The sequence below is a fragment of the Schistocerca piceifrons genome, chromosome 9 (assembly GCF_021461385.2).
Source record: "Schistocerca piceifrons isolate TAMUIC-IGC-003096 chromosome 9, iqSchPice1.1, whole genome shotgun sequence".
Lineage (NCBI taxonomy): Eukaryota > Metazoa > Arthropoda > Insecta > Orthoptera > Acrididae > Schistocerca > Schistocerca piceifrons.
The window spans coordinates 139,012,453-139,030,363 of record NC_060146.1 but is presented as its reverse complement, the minus strand read 5'-3'; the positions used below and the strand labels follow the sequence as shown (position 1 = coordinate 139,030,363).

At 40.4% G+C, this 17,911-nt stretch overlaps 1 protein-coding gene across 7 annotated transcripts in view; it reads left to right on the top strand.

Moving 5' to 3' along the window:
• The window catches only part of LOC124717375 (zinc finger protein 501-like), a 442,600-nt gene that overhangs the window by 106,822 nt on the left and 317,867 nt on the right, over window positions 1–17,911 (top strand). For all 7 annotated transcript variants that reach the window (XM_047244212.1, XM_047244217.1, XM_047244213.1 and 4 more), the window contains exon 5: window positions 944–1,012. In XM_047244212.1, coding sequence (XP_047100168.1) covers window positions 944–1,012 — 69 coding nt within the window. The remainder of the gene's footprint in view (window positions 1–943; window positions 1,013–17,911) is intronic.

Sequence of the window (17,911 nt, the reverse complement as noted above, 5' to 3'; positions counted from 1 at the left end):
ATATTTACCTAGTACATTTCCTTCTCTCCCTTTTCCTACTATCGAATTCCAGTCACCAATGACTATTAAATTTTCATCTCCCTTCACTATCTGAATAATTTCTTTTATATCATCATACATTTCATCAATTTCTTCATTATCTGCAGAGCTAGTTGGCATATAAACTTGTACTACTGTTGTAGGCATGGGCTTCATGTCTATCTTGGCCACTATAATACCTTCACTATGCTGTTTGTAGTAGCTTACCCACACTCCTATTTTGTTATTCATTATTAAACCTACTCCTGCATTACCCCTATTTGATTTTGTATTTATAACCCTGTATTCACCTGACCAGAAGTCTTGTTCCTCCTGCCACCGAACTTCACTAATTCCCACTATATCTAACTTTAACCAATCCATTTCCCTTTTTAAATTTTCTGACCTACCTTCCCGATTAAGGGATCTGACATTCCATGCTCCGATCCGTAGAATGCCAGTTTTTTTTCTCCTGATAACGATGTCCTCTTGAGTAGTCCTCACCCGGAGATCCGAATGGGGGACTATTTTCCCTCCAGAATATTTTACCCAAGAGGATGCCATCATCATTTAAACACCAATATCTCTTTAAAAAGTATGTTATGAGTAAAAATCAACAACAATTAACAATTTTTTTAAGGTATTGCTTGTTATTTATAGTGTATTCATATTGCTAAGGTGCTAAAAGATATTTTCAGGTTCAGGATCCTATTGACATGTCAGTACTTCTGTAAAAAGTATGTTATTGATCTAAGTCAACAATAATATATGATTTTTTAAAATACTTTTTTCAGGATGGGCATAAAGAATCCCCCCCACCCTCAACAATGCAATATTTGGAAAATGCGTTGGCATTTCTAGGATTAATCATGCATATGGACATTGTAGCAAACACACATAAATAACTCTGTTTACTTTTTTTCAGTGTTTACCAGAGTGGGAGGAGCCCGAAGGCCTTGATAGCGCACAGGACCCACTAAGTGGCACTGTGGAGGTGAGTGTGTCTTTTGTATTGTTTTATTTATCTGTGGGTAACTGCATTGCATAACATAGGACAGTAATTTATTTACTTACATGTTTGTTGATTACCTGTGGAGGAAAGAGGAACAGCTCTATGAAAATATTGCTCAAGTGACGAGCCAGTACTGCGCAAATAGGAGAAAGCTGAATTATGAATGGAATACATAGAAGAGTTGTACAAGGGAAGTGAGCTTGAAAGCAACATTATAGAAGGGAAAGAGGAAGTAGATGAAGATGAGCTAGGAAATTTGATACTGCAGGAAAAATTTGACAGACCTCTGAAATGTGTGAGTCAAAACATTGCCTTTGGAGTAGATGACATTCCCCCAGAAGTGAGCCAGCCATGACAACTATTCCACCTGTTGTGTAAGAAGTTATGAGACATGGCACGTACACTCAGACTTCAAGAAGGATGTAATAATTCCATTTCCAAAGAAGGCAGGTGACGATAACTGTGAATACTACCAAATCATCAGTTTAATCATTGGTATTCGGTCTACAACTTTGCTTCTGGTTCAACTTTGCTTCTGCTATTTTGCGCTTTCGTTGGAGTCATAAATGACAGTGGTCGAGTTAGGCACATTCTATACACCTACATTATGAATGCTCCAACAACCACAAGCACTCGGAACACTACTGAGCACTCAGTAGTGTTCTGAGCACTCTACTGTAAATGCCGTAGCTACTGCAAGCATTAAACATGATTGTAGCAAGTTGTTTTGTGAATTTTGATTCCATTTGTTGTGAGTTGTCATTGCTGATTGTGGTGTTAAGTGCTAATTTCTGCATAAGTAAACGAGAGACATAATTTGCAGGATGTAAGCTTTCTTCAAGCAGAAAGAACGCTCACACACATACCGCAACTTTCGATTGGAATTGTCAACAGTGCAATCTCTGTCCGTGCCTCGACAGGCATGAACTGCCATTGTTTGTGGATCTGACTATAGATGTCTGTAGTGGCAAGTGGTGGTGCAGTTGGTAAGTTGTAAGCGTAATACAGTAAGCATAGGCATTTGCAAACATAACACCGTTATCCTCCCCCCATGAACCATGGACCTTGCCGTTGGTGGGGAGGCTTGCGTGCCTCAACGATACAGATAGCCGTACCGTAGGTGCAACCACAACGGAGGGGTATCTGTTGAGAGGCCAGACAAACGTGTGGTTCCTGAAGAGGGGCAGCAGCCTTTTCAGTAGTTGCAGGGGCAACAGTCTGGATGACTGACTGATCTGGCCTTGTAACACTAACCAAAATGGCCTTGCTGTGCTGGTACTGCGAACGGCTGAAAGCAAGGGGATACTACAGCCATAATTTTTCCCGAGGGCATGCAGCTTTACTGTATGGTTAAATGATGATGGCATCCTCTTGGGTAAAATATTCTGGAGGTAAAATAGTCCCCCATTCGGATCTCCGGGCGGGGACTACTCAAGAGGACGTCGTTATCAGGAAAAAGAAAACTGGCATTCTACGGATCGGAGCGTGGAATGTCAGATCCCTTAATCGGGCAGGCAGGTTAGAAAATTTAAAAAGGGAAATGGATAGGTTAAAGTTAGAGATAGTGGGAATTAGTGAAGTTCGGTGGCAGGAGGAACAAGACTTCTGGTCAGGTGAATACAGGGTTATAAATACAAAATCAAATAGGGGTAATGCAGGAGTAGGTTTAATAATGAATAAAAAAGTAGGAGTGCCAAGATAGACACGAAGCCCATGCCTACCACAGTAGTACAAGTTTATATGCCAACTAGCTCTGCAGATGACGAAGAAATTGAAGAAATGTATGATGAGATAAAAGAAATTATCCAGGTAGTGAAGGGAGACGAAAATTTAATAGTCATGGGTGACTGGAATACGACTGTAGGAAAAGGGAGAGAAGGAAACATAGTAGATGAATATGGCTTGGGGCTAAGAAATGAAAGAGGAAGCCGTCTGGTAGAATTTTGCACAGAGCATAACTTAATCATAGCTAACACTTGGTCCAAGAATCATGAAAGAAGATTGTATACATAGAAGAATTCTGGAGACACTAAAAGGTATCAGATAGATTATATAATGGTAAGACAGAGATTTAGGAACCAGGTTTTAAATTGTAGGACATTTCCAGGGGCAGATGTGGACTCTGACCACAATCTATTGCTTATGAACTGTAGATTAAAACTGAAGAAATTGCAGAAAGGTGGGAATTTAAGGAGATGGGACCTGGATAAACTGAATAAACCAGAGGTTGTACAGAGTTTCAGGGACAGCATAAGGGAACAATTGACAGGAATGGGGGAAAGAAATACAGTAGAAGAAGAATGGGTAGCTCTGAGGGCTGAAGTAGTGAAGGCAGCAGAGGATCAAGTAGGTAAAAAGACGAGGGCTAGTAGAAATCCTTGGGTAACAGAAGAAATATTGAATTTAATTGATGAAAAGAGAAAATATAAAAATGCAGTAAATGAAGCAGGCAAAAAGGAATACAAACGTCTCAAAAATGAGATCAGCAGGAAGTGCAAAATGGCTAAGCAGGCATGGCTAGAGGACAAATGTAAGGATGTAGAGGCTTATCTCACTAGGGGCAAGATCGACAGGAAGTGCAAAATGGCTAAGCAGGCATGGCTAGAGGATAAATGTAAGGATGTAGAGGCTTATCTCACTAGGGGTAAGATAGATACAGCCTACAGGAAAATTAAAGAGACCTTTGGAGAAAAGAGAACCACTTGTATGAATATCAAGAGCTCAGATGGAAACCCAGTTCTAAGCAAAGAGGGGAAAGCGGAAAGGTGGAAGGAGTATATAGAGGGTCTATACAAGGGCGATGTACTTGAGGACAATATTATGGAAATGGAAGAGGATGTAGATGAAGATGAATTGGGAGATACAATACTGCGTGAAGAGTTTGACAGAGCACTGAAAGACCTGAGTCGAAACAAGGCCCTGGGAGTAGACAACATTCCATTGGAACTACTGACGGCCTTGGGAGAGCCAGTTCTGACAAAACTCTACTATCTGGTGAGCAAGATGTATGAGACAGGCGAAATACCCTCAGACTTCAAGAAGAATATAATAATTCCAATCCCAAAGAAAGCAGGTGTTGACAGATGTGAAAATTACCGAACTATCAGTTTAATAAGCCACAGCTGCAAAATACTAACGCAAATTATTTACAGACGAATGGAAAAACTGGTAGAAGCCGACCTCGGGGAAGATCAGTTTGGATTCCGCAGAAATGTTGGAACACGTGAGGCAATACTGACCTTACGACTTATCTTAGAAGAAAGATTAAGGAAAGGCAAACCGACGTTTCTAGCATTTGTAGACTTAGAGAAAGCTTTTGACAATGTTGATTGGAATACTCTCTTTCAAATTCTAAAGGTGGCAGGGGTAAAATACAGGGAGCAAAAGGCTATTTACAATTTGTACAGAAACCAGAGGCAGTTAGTTATAAGAGTCGAGGGGCATGAAAGGGAAGCAGTGGTTGGGAAGGGAGAGCGACAGGGTTGTAGCCTCTCTCCGATGTTATTCAACCTGTATATTGAGCAAGCAGTAAAGGAAACAAAAGAAAAATTTGGAGTAGGTATTAAAATCCAGGGAGAAGAAATAAAAACTTTGAGGTTCGCCGATGACATTGTAATTCTGTCAGAGACAGCAAAGGACTTGGAAGACCAGCTGAACGGAATGGACAGTGTCTTGAAAGGAGGGTATAAGATGAACATCAACAAAAGTAAAACGAGGATAATGGAATGTATTCGAATTAAGTCGGGTGATGCTGCGGGAATTAGATTAGAAAATGAGACGCTTAAAGTAGTAAAGGAGTTTTGCTATTTGGGGAGCAAAATAACTGATGATGGTCGAAGTAGAGAGGATATAAAATGTAGACTGGCAATGGCAAGGAAAGCGTTTCTGAAGAAGAGAAATTTGTTAACATCGAGTATAGATTTATGTGTCAGGAAGTCGTTTCTAAAAGTATTTGTATGGAGTGTAGCCATGTATGGAAGTGAAACATGGACAATAAATAGTTTGGACAAGAAGAGAATAGAAGCTTTCAAAATGCGGTGCTTCAGAAGAATGTTGAAGATTAGGTGGGTAGATCACGTAACTAATGAGGAGGTGTTGAATAGGATTGGGGAGAAGAGAAGTTTGTGGCACAACTTGACTAGAAGAAGGGATCGGTTGCTAGGACATGTCCTGAGGCATCAAGGGATCACAAATTTAGCATTGGAGGGCAGTGTGTGGGGGGGGGGGGGGGGGGGGGGTGGTAAAAATCGTAGAGGGAGACCAAGAGATGAATACACTAAACAGATTCAGAAGGATGTAGGTTGCAGTAGGTACTGGGAGATGAAGGAGCTTGCACAGGATAGATTATCATGGAGAGCTGCATCAAACCAGTCTCAGGACTGAAGACCACAACAACAACAACAACAACAACAAACAACAACACCTTTATCTTTCAGTGGCAAATGACATGGCTGAGCAGCGCTTCCAGTCATATGAACAAGTACAAAATTCGATTGATTCATGAGTCTCCTCAAAAGATGCCCAGTTCTTCTGCATTCGTAAACTGTCTGATAAATGAGTGAAAGTAGTGATCAGTGATGACCAATACTTTGAATTGTGAAATTTTCTGTAAGTTTGTCACAATAAAAACTCCATGTTCAAGAAAAAATGATGGAAATAATGTTGTGGACCTACCAGTTGCAAAATATTGACATGAACTATTTACAGAAAAATGGAAAAACTGGTAGAATCCAGTCTAGGGGAAGATTGGTTTGGGTTCCAGAGAAATGTAGAAACTTGCATGGCAATACTGATCCTATGCCTGTCCTAGAAGACAGGCTTCAATAGTAAAACCAACATTTATAGCAGTTGCAAATTTAGAGCAAGCTTTTGACAGTGTTGGTTGGAATACACTGTTTCAAACTTAGAAGGCAACTGGGGTGACATACAGGCAGCGTAACATGTACAAAAGCTATACAGAAGTTATAAGAGTCTGACTGTGAGAGCCAGAGGGCATGAAAGGGAAGCTGTAGTTGAAAAGGAAGTGAGGCAGAGTTGTAGCCTATACCCAGTGCTGTTCAATCTGTACATTGAGCAGCCAGTAAAGGAAACCGAGGAAAAATTTGGAAAGAGTATTGAAATCGAAGCAGAGAAAATGAAAACTATGGGGTCTGCAGATGATGTTGCAACTATCGCAGCAGTTCTTGCAGTTATGTCAGAGATTGCAAAGGACTAGCAAAAGCAGTTGTGAATGAAATGGATAATTATGAATTTGTAGCATGCTGCAGGTGAAAAGTAGATCTGCAACTTGTCTTATAATTGAAATAAATGGTTGTAACTCCATCGTGTATTGTGTTGAGAAGTATCTTTTTTTTTTTTTAATTTCTTGATGGTGACTAGTTTTGGACACCTGTGTGCATTTTCAAACCATCCATGATGTAACTGTGACAAATACGGGTGGTAACCCAGGTGCAGAAAATATCGTTGCAGTAGTGAAAGAAATATATGGCCAACTTAACAACAGCAAAATACACCACATAGGACAGACATTAGAGAATGGGTAATGTCTTGAAAAGAGATGATAGGATGAATATCAACAAAAATAAAACAAGGATAATTGAATGTAGTTGAATTAAATAAGATGATGCTGGTAAAATTAGATTAAAAATTGGACTCTGAAGGTAGTAAATGAGTTTTGCAATTTCGGCAGCAAAGTACTTGATGATGAGCAAGTAGGGAAGATCTGAAATGCAGACTGTCAACAGCAAGGGAAGAATTTCTGGTGAGAAAAGAGAATTTGCTAACATTGAATATACTATAAATACTAGCTGAGTACTTTACATTGCCTGGGTATATACTAATCTTCTATTAGTCCTTCCCCCTCTGTCTGTCCATCTCCACTCCCCCCCCCTCCTCTCTGCCACTTCTGCCACCTCCTTCCCCCACTCTCTGTCCATCTCCTCCTCCCCTTTTTCAGTTCATCTACTCCTCCCACTCTCTGTCCATCTGCTCCTCCTCCTTCTTCTCCATGTTGTCAACTCTACCCCACTAGGAAGCTGGTGGCCTCCCCCCTGCCTCCATCTCCCCCCCCCCCCCCCTCCCCCATATTTCTTTACATTTCATAACTAACATGTGTACCAGATTTGACTGAAATAATTCCAGGGGTTTAGGATGAGCTTTTTACTTGTGGTTTTGCCTGCATATGCATATGTGAAATATATGTCATATATTTAAAATATATCACATTTCATTTTTATGCAGCTCACTGTTTGTGATGTAATATCTCCAGAACTGTGTCGTACAATGATATAATTTTGGAGGTATATCCAGTGGTATATGTGCCTATGTCTGCGAAATGTGTTTTGAATGGAATTAGTAGTAAAGGAGTAATAAATTAAAACATCATGCATGATGCAGTAGTTTTTCATGCATCTCAAAGTTTATGGTGTCATGTCTCCTGAACGGAGTATTGTACAGTCATGTAATTTTGCTGCTACATTCACTTGTGTATGTGAATACTATTTGCACAGTTAGTAGTAAAGAAGTAATAAATTAAAATGTCATGATTCGTGTGCAGTTTTATGGTATTAACAGTGAAAATGTACATTATGTGATCAAAAGTATTCGGACACCTCCAAAAACATACGTTTTTCATATTAGGTCCATTGTGCTGCCACATACTGCCAGGTAGTCCATATTAGTGACCTCAGTAGTCATTAGACATAGTGAGAGAGCAGAATGGGGCGCTCTGCAGAGTTCACGGATTTCGAACGTGGTCAGGTGACTGGGTGTCATAGGTATCATGCGTCTGTATGTGAGATTTCCACACTCCTAAACGCCTGTAGGTCCACTGTTTGCAGTGTGATAGTGAAGTGGCACCATGAAGGGACACATACAGCCCAAAAGACAGGCCGGCCTTGTGTGTTGACTGACGGAGACCGCTGACAGTTGAAGAGGGTCATAATGTGTAATAGGCAGACATCTATCCAGACCATCACACAGGAATTCCAAACTGCATCAGGATCCACTGCAACTACTATGACAGTTAGGCGGGAAGTTGGAAATCTTGGAATTCGTGGTCTACCAGCTGCTCATAAGCCACACATCACACCGGTAAAAGCCAAATGGTGCCTCACTTGGTGTAAGGAGCAGAAGTATCGGACGATTGAACAGTGGAAAAACATTGTGTGGAGTGATGACTCATGGTACACAATGTGGCGATCTGATGGCAGGGTGTGGGTATGGAGACTGCCCAGTGAATGCCATCTGCCGGCATGTGTAGTGTCAACAGTAAAATTTGGAGGCAGTGGTGTTATTGTGTGGTCACATTTTTCATGGAATGGGCTTCCAACCCTATCACAGCACAGGGCTACATTGATGTTTTAAGCACCTTCTTGCTTCTCACTGTTGAAGAGCAGTTCAGGGATGGCGGGCATCTTTCAGCATGATTGAGCACCTGTCCATAATGCATGGCCTCTGGTGGAGTGGTTACATGACAGTAATATCCCTGTAATGGAATGGCCTACACAGAGTCCTGACCTGACTTCTATAGAACACCTTGGGGATGTTTTGGAACACCGACTTTGTGCCAGACCTCACCGAACGACATCGACACCTCTCCTCAGTGCAGGACTCTGTGGAGAATGGGCTGCCATTCTCCAAGAAACTTTCCAGCACCTAATTGAATGTATGCTTGTGAGAGTGGAAGCTGTCATCAAGGCTAAGGATGGGCCAACACCATATTGAATTCCTACATTACTGAAAGTGGGCACCACAAACTTGTAAGTCATTTTCAGCCAGGTGCCCAGATATTTTTGATCACATACAGTAGTTAGAAACAAACTTTCTTCTTTTCATCATTCTGTGGTGAGTGGGGTGGGGGAATTTCAGCAAGAAAAAGTTTCATGGAGTTTTGAAATTATGTGTAATTTTTGTTGCAAGTAGCTAAGTCCTCTCATTCTCAAATACTGGGTCAATACTGGTTTTTCACCCTCACTCCCACCCTTCGATAGGTAGACAGTTCTTACCCACATAATGATTCTTTCCAGACAGTTAGTGATATGTGTACCAAGTTTGGTTGAAATCGGTCCAGTGATTTAGGAGGAGATGTGGAACATCAGAACATATAATGAGGTCTGTTAGAAAAGTATCTGACCTTTGGCTGGGGAAAAAAAACTGGCTTACCTGGAGCATTGGACACTTAATCATTCTGAAAGTCTTTCCTATGGGACCCCACACACATCTCCCAGCAGTGCTGCAATTGTTGGAAGGAAGCCCAAAAAGCCTCTTTCAGAACAGAGTTTAGCTCGGCTGTCATTGCTGCCATAATGTCCTCTCTTGTTTGAAATCATGTCCCTTTTACTGATCTCAAATGTGGGGAATGTGCTGGAGCATTGCTGTGATGGAAGCACCAATTTCCTAGTGACCGCGAGTCCAGTCTCTTACACTGCACATCATGACATAGGTGATGGAGAGCATTCTTGTAGTACTCTTTGGCGATTGACACTGTGGTGCGTACTCATGGTATACCATACTACAGGAGTCAAAGAAAGCAGTCAGCATCACTTTGACCTTGCCGCACACTTCACGGGTCTTGTTTGGTACCGAGCGAGGTGGCGCAGTGGTTAGCACTCTGGACTTGCATTCGGGAGGACGACGGTTCAATCCCGTCTCCGGCCATCCTGATTTAGGTTTTCTGTGATTTCCCTAAATCGCTTCAGACAAATGCCGGGATGGTTCCTTTGAAAGGGCACAGCCGATTTCCTTCCCCATCCTTCCCTCACCCGAGCTTGCGCTCCGTCTCTAATGACCTCGTTGTCGATGGGACGTTAAACACTAATATCCTCCTCCTCCTCCTCTTGTTTGGTCTCGGTGATGAGAAATGCTTCCACCGTGACAACTGGGATTTGGTTTCAGACTTATACCAACATGCCCAGGTCTCTTCACCAGTGATTGTAATGTTCACAAAGTCAGGGACACTTTGTGGAGTCCAGCAATTTGTGTGAGACATCAACACAATGTTGCTTTTGCTCCACCGTCAGCAATTTGGCACGAATTACACCAACAGTCCCTTCGCGGCCACGTCTTCGGTCGGAATGGAATATGTTCAAAAAGTACCAATGTCCACCCCTTCTGCAATTCTCTGGTAGTCACATGCTGGTCCCACATCACCAGAGTGTTCACTTTGGCAATGGCCTGGTCATTTCAGCATGTTGCTGGCCAACTGGAGCATGGCTTGCTCTCTGCCAATGTGCAGCCGCCTTTAAACTGGTCATACCACTCCTTAATCTGTATGATGCCCATAGCATCGTCACTGATAGCCATCCTAATTTTCAAAATGGTTTCCAACTGGCCGTTGCCCAGTTTGTGGCAAAATTTTGAACGAGTAGGGCTGCTCCAGTTGTTCCATCATTTCCATTACAATGAAAAACTGATATGAACTCTATACACTACCTCACTCAACTGCTGCTTGCCAGCAACTGACGCTGTCGACAGGCAGGAAAAGTTCACGCTTGCAGTTGGAGGTTTGAGATCATCCTTTTTCCACATCTATATTACTAAGGAATCATCCCAGAATGCAGCTTCAGAGACAACAAAAATGTCATGTTTAGTGTTTTGTGTAACTGTTGACTGAATTTAAAAATTTAAAATTATGTCATAATCTCCTAATTAAGATGTGTAATCTTATGTTAAAATTTAATGCATTAAGACAAGCATAACAGTTGGAAACTGCTTGTTTTGTTTTGAGGCAATGTAATTGATGGTGACCAAATATTGGGACTTGATTCATTCAGTATTTGATAATGAGATCACTTAGCAACTTACAACAAACTTCTCGAATATCTTCAAACCTTTGCAAAACTTTTTCTCACTGACACGCATCACAAAATTGTGAAAGGAAGAAAATTTATCACTTACTACGTATTCACTGTTCACACAGTAAAACTTCAGCAACAGTCATGACATATTAATTTAATATTTTTTTTACTACTGACACTTGTTTGGAACACAGTTTGCAGACAGTATCCACATATACCATTGACTGTACTGCAAAATTATATCATTATATGATACATAGTTCGAGAGGTATAATGTCATAAATATTTGAATGTTTATACTGCTTAAAATGGCATACACCAAAACATCATCAAGAATTATGTTTTAATTTATTGTTTCTTTACTACAAACTTGATTCGCAACACATTTCGCAGATAGTACTTACATATTGCTGAAGGTACCTACAAAATGATATCATTGTACAATACACAGTTCAGCAAAACGTAGTTGAATTAACTCAGGTGATGCTGAGAAAATTAGATTAGGAAATGAAACACTTAAAGTAGTAGATGAGTTTTGCTATTTGGGAAGAAAAGTAAGTGATGATTGTCGAAGTAGGGAGGATATAAAATGTAGACTGGCAGTGGCAAGAAAAAAGTTTCTGAAGAAAAGAAATTTGGTAACATCGAATATAGATTTAAGTGTCAGGACGCCCTTTCTGAAAGTATTTGTGTGGAGTGTAGCCATGTATGGAAGTGAAACATGGATGATGAACAGTTTAGACAAGAACAGAATAGAAGCTTTTGAGGTGTGGTGCTACACAAGAATGCTGAAGATTAGATGGGTAGGTCACATAACTAAGTAGGAGATACTGAATAGAATTGGGGACAGGAGAAATTTTTGGTACAACTTGACTAGAAGAAGGGATTGGTTGGTAGGACACGTTCTGAGGCATCAAGGGATCGCCAATTTAGTACTGGAGGGAAGCCTGAAGGGTAAAAATCATATAGAAAGACCAAGAGATGAATACAATAAGCAGATTCAGAAGGATATATGTTGCATTAACTACGCTGAGATAAAGAAACTTGCACAGGATGGAGTGGTGTGGAGAGCTACATCAAACCAGTCTTTGGACTGAAGACCACAAGATGTATATAGCCTTCAGAATGGTGTCTGTAACAGAGATGTGTTCCAAACAGAGAGCTGTTATTGAATTTCTTTTTGCAGATAACCAGAGCATTGCAGATATTTGTAGGCTCTTGCAGAATGTCTACGGAGACCTAGCAGGGAACAAAAGCATGGTGAGCCGTTGGGTGAGGTGTCTGTCATCATCCAACAAGGTCACGCAAACCTATTTGATCTTCCACATGCCAACCAACCGCACACAGCTGTGACTCCTGAGATATGTTGGAAGCTGTGGACCCTCTAATTTGAAGTTATTGACTGATCACAATTGACATCTTGTTGCACAACTATATGCCTGTGTTAGTAGTGCTGCAACACTTGTCCACTAATTGGGTTAATCAAAGGCGTGTGCCTGTTGGGTTCCTCTCCACCAACAGAAGACCATAAAGAGCAATGAAGGACCATCTGTGCAGATTTACTGGTGTGTTATGAGGCTAATTGCAAAAATTTTTTTGTTGAACATTGTCACAGACAACTGGAAACAAAACGGCAATTCATGGAGTGGAGTCACACCACTTCTCCTCTGAAGAAAAAGTACAAAGTAGCACCCTCACCCGATGAACTCATTGTGATGGTGTTGTGGGAGTCTGAAGGTGTATTCTGTTGATGTTTCCCTTGTGGTGGAACGATCAACTCAGAAGTACACTCTGCTACCCTCCGGAAATTGAAGAAACAACTTCAGCATGTTTGTCACCACAAAAGTGCAAATGATCTCCTTTTTCAAGACAGTGCAAAGCCTCACAGAAGTATGTGCACCTGAGAGGAGATCATAAAAGTTCATTGGACTGTTATTCCTCATCCAAACTATGGCCTGGATCTCACACCTTCTCACTTTCATCTGTCTGGCCCAGTGAAGGTTGCACTCTGTGGGAAACAACATGTGGATGATGGGGATGTTGTTGGTGGAGCATGATGGTGGCTCTGTTGTTGGCCAGTAAATCATACTGTGAAGGCGTACAGTCCCTCCCAGTAAAGTGGCATAAGGCCATCACAGTCAACAGAGATTATGTTGAAAAGTAGGATTTGTAACCAGAAGAGTGGGGAATAATGTTATGTATTTGAATCCCAAATAAAACCAACCTGCTTTCAGAAATAAATGTGTTGCATTATTACTTAGTGAAAACTCATCGTTAATGTATTAATGTAGATAAAGGGAGGTAGAGGATGTGGAAGATTCATTGAATGAAGATTCTAAAGTGAGCATCAACAAAAGTAAAACAAAGGGAATGGAATATGGTCAAATTAAATTAGATGATACTAAAGAGATTAGATTATGACATGAAACTCTTAAAAGTAAGAGAAATGTTTGCTATATGGTCAATAAAATAACTAATGATGGCATAAAAATGTGGCAAAGTCGTTCCTGGGAGTACTTGTATGGAGTGTTGCATTATATGAAAGTGAATTGTGGATGATGATCAGTACATGTAGGGAGACAATACAAAATTTTGTAATTTGGTGTTGCAGAAAAATGCTGAAGATCACATGTGTAGACTGGATACTGAAACTGGGAAGAGAAGAACTTAATTACACAACTTGACTAAAATAAAGGGACTAGTTGATAAGACATTCTGAACATCACAGAACACAAATTTGGTTATGAGGGGAAAATGTGAGGGGTAAAAATCTGTCATAGAGCCAGAGCAAGGCTTGACTACACATGCATATTGAAGTGGACCTTGGTTGCAGTAGTTATGCAGAGGTGAAGAGGCTTGTACAGGATAGACCAATGTAAAGAGCTGCATCAAATCAGTCTCCAGACTAAAGACCACAGCTATAACATTATTTACACTAACCATTGTTCAAAGTGATTTTAAGGCTTAGAAGCATTTTCCCAAAACAACCAAAAAGCCACAGATGAATTTGATACACAGTAATATTAGTCTTAGGAATATAAGTTCCACAGCTGGTGATATAGAGTCTGTGTTTTGTGCAGTTCAAATGGGTATTCATAAGTAAAAATAAAAGTGATCATATTCATTTGATAAAATAGTGAAATGAACTTTTGCACTATGCTTTGTATTACATTATACATACACTAACCAGCCATAACATATGACCAACTACCTAATACCTGGTGTGTCCACCTTTGGCTCGGATAACAGTGGTGACGCATTGTCGCATGGATGCAATGAGGCCTTGATAGGTCACTTGAGGGAGCTGGCACCACATCTGCACACACGTCACCTAATTCCTGTAAATTCTGGGGAGGGGACCAATGAGCTCTGATGCTACATTCAGTTATATCCCAGATGTGGTTGACTGGGTTCAGGTTTGGTGAGTTGAAGGGCAAGCACGTCAATTAGAACTCACCACTGTGTTACCTGAACCACTCCGTCACAGTCCTGGCCCTGTGATAAGGTGGATTATCATGTTGAAAAATGCCATTGCCATTGTGAAACATATATGCCATGAAAGGATGTACATGGTCTGCAACCAGTGTATGATACTACTTGGCGGTCATGATGTCTTGCATCAGCTCTACTGTACCTATGGGTGCCCAGGTGAAAGTTCCCCAGGGCATAATGTAGCTGCCACCAACTTGCCTCCATCCCACAGTGCAGGTGTCAAGGAGCTGTTTCCCTGGAAGACGACAGATTTGCACTCACCCATTGGCATTGGGGTTGATCAGAGCATGCATCGCTCTGCCACTGCATCAACATCCAGTGCCAATAGTCATGTGTGCCTTTGTTGTAGTTGCTGATGTCATGCTGTTAACATTGGCACATGCATAGGGGATCAGCTCTGGAGGCCCATCTTTAAGAGTGTTTGGTGCACTGTGTGTTCAGACACACTTTTACATGCCCAGCTTTAAATTGTGATGTTTCTTCTATCACAGTTTTCCCCCTGTCCAGTTTTACCAGTCTGCACAACCTAGAACATCCAACATTGTAACGAGGGATGGCCGTCCAAACCCATGATGCCTAGACGTGGTTTCAGCTTGATTTCACCATGTGTTGAAGACACTCACCACACAGCACCCCTCAAACACCCAACAAGTCATGCAGTTGCCGTAATGCTCATGCCGAGCCTAAGGACCATCACAATCTGCCCTCTGTCAAAGTCAGATCATGTGCGTTCCCCATTCAACACATAGACAGCATGCCCACTGATACTACACGTACCATGCATGTGTCTTATTAATGGTCATTCTTCACCATGTGACACTGCTATGGATTGGACTGTTTTATATCAATAGTAGTGTGGAGGTCATAGTGTTACGGCTGATCATTGTATCACATAGAGCAGCATTTTCTCTGCAAGTACTGATGCATTAGTAATCATGAACTTTACATTTAGACAGAGGGAGCTATTTGGCATGGTAGGTCAGTGGGTAAGTGCTGGGCTTGAAATCTAAAGGCTTGGGGTTTGATGTCCACTCACGTCTGAGATTTTTTCTTTCATCTCTGGCAGTGATTTGTCAATATGAAAAATGGCATGTTTAAGCTTTTCATGGAATTTGTGCTAAACTCTGGGTAAGTCAGTACTAAGTTCTGAAGAAGGCAAGGATTTGTAGAGGCAACAGACCAAGCCTAGTAAATTCTCCAGTCTTCAAACTGACTCTCATGATGATGACCGGTTTACTTCCTTATGTCAAAACAAACATCAGGCGTGTAGCAGTTAATTTCAAGCTGTAGTGATTTTCTATGAGTTAGTGCAAGTTTAATGTCAGTTGTAATGTATGCCAACTGCTGCTGTAAATACATTTTTCGTAGTGTATAACTGTCAAACTTAAGCAATTTTTTGCAGAATAACTGCTTATCTAGTGCATTAAAATTATTTTGAAGAGCAGCTCACTATAAACTCAAAAGAAACATATTTAATGTAGTGATTATAGATAGGAATAAGAATGTCTCAGCTTCACATGGCTTCAAAGCACTAACAACTGAACAGCATATAATACTCTGCCTGACAAATATATAAACACACTGAGCCCAAGACAATAATTAGCTTTCTTGCAATCGCAGCCACATACCTATTTATACTCTTTCAACAGGTAATATAATTCTTACTTTGTTGAAAGTTGTTACTACGATCAGTTTTATCATACTCGAACAATTTTAACAGTGTTCTTGTGACACATTATTTATTATTCTTGTTTAAGTTAGTTGATATCAAATACTTTTAGAAATTTCTCCTCTGTGATACAGATATGTGGTATTTTTCATGCAACTTACAAATTATTTTCCTTTTTTGATGTTACTTATCTTAAATCACTTAATAAAAGCACATCTTCTTGTCCAGACTGTATACCAATTAGGTTCCTTTCAGAGTATACTGATGCATTAGCTCCATACTTAACAATCATATACAACCGTTTGCTTGATGAAAGATCCGTACCCAAAGACTGGAAAGTTGCACAGGTCACACCAAGATTCAAGAAAGGTAGTAGTAGTAATCCACCAAATTACAGGCCCGTATTGTTAACGTCGATATGTAGCAGGATTTTACAACATATATTGTGTTCGAACGTAATGAATTACCTCGAAAAAAACGGTCTATTGACACACAGTCAACATGGGTTTAGAAAACATAGTTCCTGTGAAACACAACTAGCTCTTTATTCACATGAAGTGCTGAGTGCTATTGACAAGGGATTTCAGATTTATTCCGTATTTCTGGATTTTCGGAAGGCTTTTGACACAGTAACACACAAGCAGCTCGTAGTGAAATTGTGTGCTTATGGAATATCATCTCAGTTATGTGACTGTATCTGTGATTTTCTGTCAGAGAGGTCACAATTCGTTGTAATTGATGGAAAGTCATTGAGTAAAACAGAAGTGATTTCTGGCGTTCCCCAAGGTAGTGTTATAGGCCCTTTGCTGTTCCTTAGCTATATAAATGATTTGGGAGACAATTTGAACAGCCGTCTTCTGTTGTTTGCAGAGGACGCTGTCGTTTATCGACTAATAAAGTCATCAGAAGATCAAAACAAACTGCAAAATGATTTAGAAGAAATATTGGAATGGTGCGAAAAGTGGCAGTTGATCTTAAATAATGAAAAGTGTGAGATCATCCACATGAGTGCTAAAAGGAACGTGTTAAACTTTGGTTACATGATAAATCAGTCTAATCTAAAAGCCGTAAATTCAACTAAATACCTAGGTAAATCAATTATGAACAATTTAAATTAGAAGGAACACACAGAAAATGTTGTAGAGAAGGCTAACCAAAGACTGCATTTCATTGGCAGGACACTTAGAAAATGTAACAGACCTACTAAGGGGACTGCCTACACTAAGCTTGTCCGTCCTCTTTTAGAATACTGTTGCGCAATGTGGGATCCTTACCAGATAGGATTGACTGATTACATCAAAAAAGTTCAAAGAAAGGCAGCGCATTTTGTATTATCGCGAAAAATGGGAGAGAGTGTCACAGAAATGATACAAGATTTGGGATGGACATCATTAAAAGAAAGGCGTTTTTTGTTGCGACGGAATCTTCTCACGAAATTCCAATCACCAACTTTCTCCTCTGAATGCGAAAATATTTTGTTGACATGGAATTACATAGGGAGGTACGATCACGAAGATAAAATAAGGGAAATCAGAGCTTGTACGGAAATATATATGTGTTAATTCTTTCCGCACGCTATACGAGATTGGGATAATAGGGACTTGTGAAGGTGGTTCGATGAAATCTCTGCCAGGCACTTAAATGTGATTTGCAGAGTATCCATGTAGATGTAGATGTAGAAATTTTTAAATGTATTCATATATTGAGTAATTGTACATTAGAAATAATCACGAATTCTCTGTTTTGTGTCATTTGCTGTATTTTTGTATGAGAAATTGTTGGTTTATGTTGCTGAAAACATTACTAATTTCAATATTTGAATTCAGAACAAAACAAAATAATCAAATTATTACACGAAAGGGTTAATTGTGTACTCAGAATTATATATTTTTCCTAAAACCCTCAAATGACAAGTTATAGGAT